Source organism: Gekko japonicus, unplaced genomic scaffold (assembly GCF_001447785.1).
Source record: "Gekko japonicus isolate JY-2015 unplaced genomic scaffold, Gekko_japonicus_V1.1 scaffold1091, whole genome shotgun sequence".
NCBI classification, from domain to species: domain Eukaryota; kingdom Metazoa; phylum Chordata; class Lepidosauria; order Squamata; family Gekkonidae; genus Gekko; species Gekko japonicus.
In genome coordinates, this window is record NW_015177044.1 from 334,275 (window position 1) to 343,353 (window position 9,079).

General features: G+C 45.4%; 1 protein-coding gene across 1 annotated transcript in view; it reads left to right on the forward strand.

Moving 5' to 3' along the window:
• Positions 1-1,704: 1,704 nt before the first annotated feature.
• TRIM25 (tripartite motif containing 25) overlaps positions 1,705-9,079 on the forward strand; it is a gene marked incomplete at its 3' end in the record, with an annotated part of 21,159 nt that continues 13,784 nt past the window's right edge. Inside the window, exons 1-3 of the mRNA XM_015428081.1 lie at positions 1,705-2,399; positions 4,572-4,667; positions 6,455-6,688. Coding sequence (XP_015283567.1) covers positions 1,782-2,399; positions 4,572-4,667; positions 6,455-6,688 — 948 coding nt within the window. The remainder of the gene's footprint in view (positions 2,400-4,571; positions 4,668-6,454; positions 6,689-9,079) is intronic.

Sequence of the window (9,079 nt, forward strand, 5' to 3'; positions counted from 1 at the left end):
GCCATCAACACAACGGATCATGCATATTATCTTGTTTCGTGTATAACTTTTTCAAGATGAGTAGCCTTGAAAAAGTTATACACGAAACGAGATAATATGCATGATCTGTTGTGTTGATGGCGTTTGAATTTCTTCCAGTAAACTGAAATATTGAAAAAAGAAATTTTCGGTCTTTGGAGACTTTTTTGGCATAATACATCATGGATGTTTACTTCTTTCCAAACCACCTGGAGACTGGCAACCCTATTTCACTCTGGGAATTATATTTATTTATTTGTCTCATTTATACCCCGCCCTCCCCGCAAAGTAGGCTCAGGGCGGCTTCCACTCAAGCATTTGATATTAATAGTTATATTTTATATTATTGCACGTATCTCTTTTGGCTCACTATAATTAATGAAGCTGTGAGCCACAGCATGTGTATCGCTAGTCTAAATCTACATCCACATATTGCACTAAAGCCATCATTTGCAACTGGGTTGTCGCATCCACCCAGCGACAAACATTTGCTAACGATTCGGTTGCTACAGCAAATAAAGTTGTGTATATAGAGACAAGATGTGAGTACAGCAGAGATCTGGATTACAGTCCGAAACACATTTTGACCGAGGGAATACATTCCACCAAAATCTGTTGGGCTGACTTCTGAGCAACCGTATTTCAGGATAGTGCTTGCATAACTTGCACACAATAAAGAATACTTAACTTCCAAAATTAAGATAGTTTGTTATTTACATGCAATAATGCACCATATTCTAAGAATACAATGCCACAACAGCAAAATTCATCATTCAAACAGAATATACCAAGAAAAAATTATTCAAATACCAGCTTAAAGTAGCAGGATTTCTTAAATCATGTAGTGTTTCACAGAATTTGAAAGACTGATGTACATGGTACTCTACCTACAAGAACTCACAGCTGTGAATTCTTATAGGTTGAGTATCGCATACATAATTTTTGATTGGTGATTCCCTCACTTGTGAAATGGTGTAAATTCGGTGAAACTGTTTGGAGTTGACATTTTCAGTATTCTGTGCTATCATGTAACTAGGGCAGAACATAGATTTCCACTATTAAATTTAAGAAGTCTGTGTCTGTTGCTGTTAAAACCTGAGGAAGAATTTGTGAAATGGGATTTTTTTACTGGTCCCGTAGTCTTTCAAGCTTCAGTGCAGCATCTTCTGAGTTTCTATATGTGACTTAAGAAACACTGCTACTTTAAGCTTGTATTTGAATAGTTTCTTTTTGGCATATTCTGTATAAATGATGAGTTTTTGCTGTTGTAGCATTGTATTTTTAGAATCTACACACGGTTAATGGTGCATTATTGCATGTAAATAACAAACTATCTTAATTTTGGAAGTGTAAGTCTTCTTTATGGTGATCATACCTCATAAAATACAGTACATATTATCATTATACACGGCGCTTTAGTTACCTAGCCTCATCAGTTACACGGTAGCCCTTGGGTATTGTTAACTTACACACCAGGCAGAACTTCCAAGAGGCTTCGCTTGTCCGTGCGTCGCGGACTTGCCTTTGCCCGGGGCTCGTTGTTCTTACCCACGGAGCCGGGGGCCTTCGCACCTTTTTTTGTCTCTACAGGAAGGCTCAAGGAGCAACGGTTCCCTTTCAGAGGAGCGCTCAGCAGCCGGCCCCGCCCACCCCTCCTGCCACGTGATTTCGAGGAAGAGCCAAGCGGCTCCGCTCGCGCTGAGTTTCACTTTCCTCGCCCAGGAGCTGGTAAGTTGTCGGCGCGGCCCGTCCTCGGTGCGGCCATGGCGGAGCTGCTGCGGGCGTCGTCCGTCCCTTCCCTGGCCGGCTTGGAAGAGGAGCTGACTTGCTCCATCTGCCTGTGCGTCTTCGAGAGCCCGGTGACGACGCCGTGCGGCCACAACTTCTGCCTGCCGTGCCTGGAGATGACCTGGGGGGACGGCGGGGCGGACGCCTTCAGCTGCCCCCAGTGCAGGAGCACCTTCGCCCGCCGGCCCGAGCTGAAGAAGAACACGGTGCTGTGCAAGGTGGTGGAGCAGCTCCAGATCACCCAAGGAGGGGGCGACGAGGCTGCCCGGGAGGAGAAGGGCTCGGGGGCCGGGAGCAGGGCCCCCTGGGTGGCCTGTGACAGCTGCCTGGAGGCGGAGGCGGCCAAGACCTGCCTCACCTGCATGGCCTCCTTCTGCCAGGAGCACCTGAGGCCTCACCTGGACAGCCCGGCCTTCCAAGGCCACCAGTTGTCCCTGCCCATGAAGGACTTGCAGCAGAGGAAGTGCCAGGCCCACAACAAGCTCCTGGACTTCTACTGCAGGGAACACGCTGCCTGCATCTGCTGCATCTGCCTGGTCAAGCACAAGCTGTGCACCGCCGTCCCTCTGCAAGAGGCCAAGGGGGCCAAGGAGGTGAGCCCTGGGAGGCAGGGTTGCTGCTAGGGTGGCCAAATCCAGGATGGGAAGCGCCTGGGGAGGACAGGGACCACAGTGGGGTCCAGTGCCACAGACCCACCCATTTTCTCCAGGGAAACTGATCTCTGTAGTCTGGAGATGAGCTGTAATTTCAGGGTATCCCCAGGCCCCACCTGGAGGCTGGCATCCCTAAGGGTTGCCCATTCCAGACCAGAGAGGGTGGTCTTCTGCCTTCAGGAGATTTCCTTTTCCAAAGTGCTGAGGGACAGGAGAGCCAGGAGCCATGCTTCTCCTTTGCCTGCCTGAGAATTTGGGAGAGGGACACAAGAAGGGAGGTTGATGCAGGCTTGACCTTTCCACCTGGCTCAGCACTGCATTAGACATCTCTGGGGAGTCTTCTGCAATTACTGGGGAACATGGTTGGGGGAGTGGCCGTCATTGTTTGGATGGGTACCTTGGGATTACTGGACGTGAGCAGACTCGCAGAGCTTTGCAACTACAAATGAAACATGTCTGGAGAGTGCCAACCAGTGTGGTGCAGTCTTTTGTGAGGCCACGTGAAAACGTTCCCCTCTCCCCAAGGTGGTATGGAGTGCCAGTTCAGCTTGTTGGGAAGCACAGAAGTACTAGTCAAGTAAGGAGAAGTGACATGAAGAAAGGAGTGGGTGAGCTAGTTGGGAAATACCAACTGTCATCCAGTTATGGGCAAATATGGATGTGTTTACATGAGGTAAGGGTTTTTTTTAGGGGGGTTGCCCTCAAATCGCAGCCAACTTATGGTGAACCTGTAGGGTTTTCAAGGCAAGAGACTAATACAGATGGTTTGCCATTGCTTGCCTCCGCGTAGTGATCGTGGTATTCCTTGGTGGTCTTCCATCCAAATACTAACCAAGGCACACCCTGCTTAGCTTCTGAGATCTGACAATATCAGACTAGCCTGGGCTATCCAGGTCGGGGTATGGGGCAGAGACCTGTTTTCAGATTAATAGAGAAATGGGCAGAATTCTGTGTCCAGGTGGCATGGGGTGGGGGAGAGGTTTCCCCTTCCACACACTAGTTATGGGATAACTCCTTCTGAAAGTTGTCTGTGTACATTTTACACTGTTTCATGAAGATGCATCTCAGTACATATTAAGCTCAGTAGCCCTTGTTAGTCACAAAACCTACTTCTCAATCTCTTGTTTTGATTCAGAAATGGTCCTTCTCATGTCTTCCCATCCATCTTTGGGAAAGGAATCCCTGCTTAATGGGCTTTGTTATTTGAAATTTAACAGGGGTCCCCAACCCTTTTCAGCCTCCAGGTAGCTTTGGAATCGTGACACAGGGTGGTGGTGGAACTATAAAATGGCTGCCACAGTAAGCAAAGCCAACCACAAAATGTCCTCCACTAACCACAAAATGTCAGGGATGCTTCAACATTTGACCATGCTGTTTAAAAATATTTTTACATGCACCAGCTTCCCTTCATTGACCCAGTAAAGGTACTTGTGTTGAGGTGGCAACTGCTGCTGAAGCAACTTTAAAAAAAATCTGTATAGCCATGAGATCTCCAGTAGCCAGTCAGAAGACCTTCTGGGCAAAAGCCGCACCTGGCCTCACCCATGTTCTCAAACCACTTGGTGAGCACCAGGAAAGGAGGTAGTTAGTGTCATGGTGTCCATGTTGAGGACCCCTGGGTCACTAGAACTAGAGCTTTCTTGGGTCATTTTCGATAAGGGGTGGGTGGGTGGAGCCTAGCTGGTTAACTAACTTCTTGGAAGCTGGTTTACATCCTTCTGTTTTGAAAGGCCTGGAATGGACTTTATAGGACTCTGTTGACTGACACCGACAGATTTTATGCTCAATGTCTCTTGATTTTGCTGTATTCCTGGTTATATGAGATCTGCTTGGAATCCTTTTAAGTGAGAAAGTAGGGTATATTTCATGCATGGACTTGGGTAGCAGTATTCAAGTTTTCCTCTTAAAAACAAACAAACCTTGGCTGTAAATTTGACCTTTTTAACGTGAGAATGAGTCAGCTCCACTCTGCAAGATTATAACAGAGCATTTTCTCTGACCTTGCACTGTCCCAAGCGGGTGAAGGAAGTGCTGTTCAGACTGGAACAGTGTCTTACGGGTAGCCTTAATGGTTTGTCGTATTCTAAAATGGAGCCTTCTATTCCTTAACAGTCTCAGTTGAAGAACAGACTGACAGAAGTCTATGCTCTAACCGAGAAAGCTTCACAGTCCTTGGATCAAGTTCGGGTGCAGCAGAAACAAACCAGTGTAAGTTAGCTTAATTTATTTATTTTAATTATAGCTTGATTTGGGTGTTAGGAAATGTGCAGCTGGCTTACCTCTGGTGGAAGAGAAAACCAAGTCGTTCCGTTACCTTGGTTTGATTTGCAGCCTGTTCTTAGGTTTTTTGGTTGTTCGCTTTTTTTATGAATGGTTCATGATGATTTGGGAGATCAGTTAGTAGTTGTAGAAATGTATAGGTGGGATTTAAAGTTACTTGAGTTGAGGGCCTGTGCGGGCATTCATGCCTCTAGTGCCTTGTTTTCCAGCTCCGTATTTATTTTAAACATTTCCATGCTGCCGTGTCACTTAAATAGGATCTCTAAGGTGATAAACATCAAAAGGCATTTAAAAATAGTGCATATAAAATATGTAAACAATTCAGTAAAAACATAAGCATACAAAACACACAGTGTGTGGTGTATTTGTTAGACCGTTAGACTACAGGTGCAAGTCCTCAGTTGCCCCCTGAAGCTCCCTAGGCACCCTTGGGCCAGTCCTTAGTCCAAACCTACTTCATGGGATTGTCGTGAGGGTAAAATGGAAAATCTGTGCTTTCTACTCCTAGCCCCCTGAAGGAAGGGCAGAATAAAAATTCAGTACTTTATGTATAAAAAAATTCAGACAGCTTTATTCAGTAGTTACTTGAAGCGCTGTATTGAATCTCTGGGAGTTTCATACTCTTGGAAAACAAGCCTATGAAGAATTACTCCAGTTTTTTTATTATTATTATTTTTTCAAAGCAAGTTATAACATGCTATTGCCATTAACAAAAATACATTAACATAGAAGTGCATTTCAATAACACTCGATAACTAAGTCAGAAATATTGAACAACTTAACATTTCAACAGAAAGATCTTCTATAATACATAAGATCAATGATCTGCAGATTTAGAGGAGTAAGAATTACAAAGGCCCCAGTCACACGGAGCATTAGGCATGCTAGAGAGATGGAAGATAGGTGGATTTTCCGGGCGCGATCTCACCGCCACATCTGGGAAGCGTAGAGCTCCCGTGGCGCACCCGAGGCTTCCCGCCGAAGATGCGGGGTAAAAAACTAGTACCTTGGAGGTACTAGTTTCCGGAAACCGCGGGGCAAGGGCGGGCGTCTGATCGCGTTTCCTGTGGTAGTTCCGGCCCCCGCCCATGTCCCCTCGCAAAAAGGTCCCCCCCCCAAGTCTCCACGGATGTGCACAAGCACCCAACGGAGCATGCGCACATTTCAGTTTTAAAAACAAAACACAATCCCGTTTGCTGCGCCGCTCCGCTTCTTTGCCGCGTGTGTGATTGGCACCTCCCCCCTAACCACGGGAGCTCGACGGAACCTCAACCCGAAGCCTGATTGCGCAGTCGCGCGTTAGTTTGCTCCGGGGCAAACAGCCACGCCTCCCCCCCGCATTTTCCTGCCCGTGTGGCCGAGGCCAAATATTGTCTTTTCCCATCAAACTTTTGTAATAATGTTTCACAACAACCATTTATGATAATGTGAGTTTGCAGGCAGTATATCATGTGTAGTGAGATATGAGAAAATTGGAAACCAGGTTGATTCAAATTTGGAGTTGGATGACAGAGATGTTTGTGCTCTATGTACATTATCTGTCATTTTTGCTCCAGTTTGAGTCCATCCTCTGCATGCAGGATTGCACAGATATTTTACAAGAATTAGTCCACATCAGAGTGTACCACTTTTGACAGCGTGGCACACTGACTGTCCTTTGGCCCCATCACCCACTTGACCGTCTGTGAACTGTTTCCAAATGTTTGTCTCTTCAGGAGATAGCTGCCCGCAAAATGGAGTTGTTGAGGGCAGAGTTCCAGGAAATGATAGCATTAATCAAAGAAGAAGAAAAAGCAGCAATGACCAAGGTAGCAGCAGAGGAGAAAAGAGTTAAAGACAAATTTGAATATGTCCATACCATCTTGGGCCGGAAGAAAAAGGAAATCCAGGGGGAGAGAGACCAGATTGAAATGATCTTGACAGAAGATGATGACATTACATTTTTAAAGGTAAAAAGTGTTTTGTTCCACTTTTTTGCATGTGCTTTTGCTGAAAGACTTAGAACTTTGATTCATTAGATTTAATGTAGGTGGAATAGGAATGTCATGCATTTTCATCTGTTTATAAAAGCTTGTACCTATGGCAGTTTCTGTAGATTTAACATGCTTGTATCTCAGTTTCTCATGTTTACTTAGGTTACTTTAAAATATTTTTTTTAACTAAAACACTGAGTGATGATAGGCTGGAACAACAAGGTTTTCACATTGGACCTGGAATAAATGAGGTAGAATTCTGCAAGTGTTGAATGCCAGAGGGATCGTTCACACTATGTGTAGAACTGTGACTTGGTAGTTTGTGGGTTCCGATAATTCAACCAGAGGTATCTAAAGCTTCAGTGTGGTTGTTATTTTGGTAATAAGCACATAAGAAGGGCCCTGCTGGATCAGACCATTTAGTCCAGCATCCTGTCTCACACAGTGGCCAACCAGTTCCTCTGGATAGCCAACAACAGGGCATAGAGGCTGAGGCCTTCCCCTGATATTGCCTCCTGGCTCTGGGATTCAGAGTCTTAATGCCTCTGAATGTGGAGGTTCCCTCAGCTAGTAGCCATTGGTAGACTTATCCTCCATGAATCCATCTAATTCTCCTTTAAAACTGTTTATTCCTGTGGCCATCACTACATCTTCTGGTAGCAAATTCCAGATTTTACGCACTGCAAAGCAGTATTTTCTTTTGTCCATCCTCAACCTACTGCCCTTCAGTTTCATTGGATGCCCTTGAGTTCTAGTATTTTGGGAGAGGGAGAAAAATTTTCTCTTCATCAACTATCTCCACCCCATGCATAATTTTATAAACCTCTATCATGTTCCCCCTTAGTTGTCTCATCCCAAACTCTTCAGCCTTTCGTAGAAGCATCTCCCTTATATAGAAAAGCCGAATGGTGGTGGCACTTCTCTAGAACATTCCACAAGCTCCGAAATTGGTTGGCGCCCTGGTGTGTCACTCAGAATCTGTCCCTATCCACTGGCTGCATTGCTTGAGTCTCGCCTCCAATATTCTAAACAGTTTGCTGTTCCCCTCCCCCCCATAGCCAGTCAGAACACAGAGGTTATTTGCATATGCAGCCTCATTGGCCTTTGCCTCGGAACACAGAGGTCGTTTGCATATGCAACTTCATTGGCTTTTGCCTCTAACATTCTAAACAGTTTGATCTTATGAGGTAAAATGTGTCCAATCTCCAGGTGAGGGCTGGAGACAATGTTCCCTCTAAATTGTGGAGTCTTGTGAACAAAAATTCTACTTTGTGAGCTACTGGCATTAAAGTTGTGAGTGAGCGATTTGGCTACTGCATAAATTAGTTTGCTCTGGAGCCATCATTCCTGAGCTAAAACAAAAATCTGTGAGCTGGAGGCTAAAAAACTGTGAGCTAGCTCACACTAACTCAGCTTAGAGGGAACACTGGCTGGAGATCACTCAGAATTACAACTGCTTTCCAGATGGCAGAGATCAGTTCCCCTGGAGAAAATGGTGGGCTCTGTATCCTTATATGCTGCTGAAGTGGGCCCCGTATGACAGCCAATGTGACGTAGCAGTCATGGTTTCAGAGCATGGGAGAGGCTGCAGGTGTGTGTGGGGTGGAAAGCTAAAGAGTGAGGGGGAAATAAAGGTAGGTTGATGATTGGGAAGGAGATAGGGTTGCCAACTCCAGGTGGGAAATTCCTGGAGATGTGAGGGATGGAGCCTGGAGAGGGTGAGGTTTCAGGAGGTGTGGGAGGACTCTGTATCTAGGAATGGGTAAATACTGAACAATTGCTTTGAGTATTTCACACACTTTTCTCTCCACTGTCAGGGATCTTGGCATGTAACTTTGTAACACTAACTCAAGGTCATGTAAGTTCACTGTTTCTCCAACTTTACTTTCTTGTTTCCTTATACTTTCAACTTTTCTTCATACACAAAACTTAACTCTTGTATCACACACCATACTGTCTCTCTCTCAGACTTCAGAACTAACTTATCCCACACAGGGATGTGTCTCACTCCTCTCATACACAGAACTTAACTAACTTTATCAACTGTAAACTGCAACTCTTGACTGACACACATTTTCTAAAACCCCTCCCCCTTTCTGCCAATCACCAATCACACGACTTGCCTGTTTCAAACACTCTAGACTATCTCTCACCACCATGCAACCAAACTTTTAAAGACACATCCACACAAATAAACATGAAATCATTACAGTGGCGATCAGCATTTCCCTGGGCATGTAAGAAAGGGCCACAAGATCTAAGCACTGAGGCAACCCTTCCTGCCCTCCCTCTCATGATCTGCCTAAATTCACAGAATCCGCATTGCTGTCAGATGGCCATCTAGCCTCTGTTTGAAAATCTCCAAAG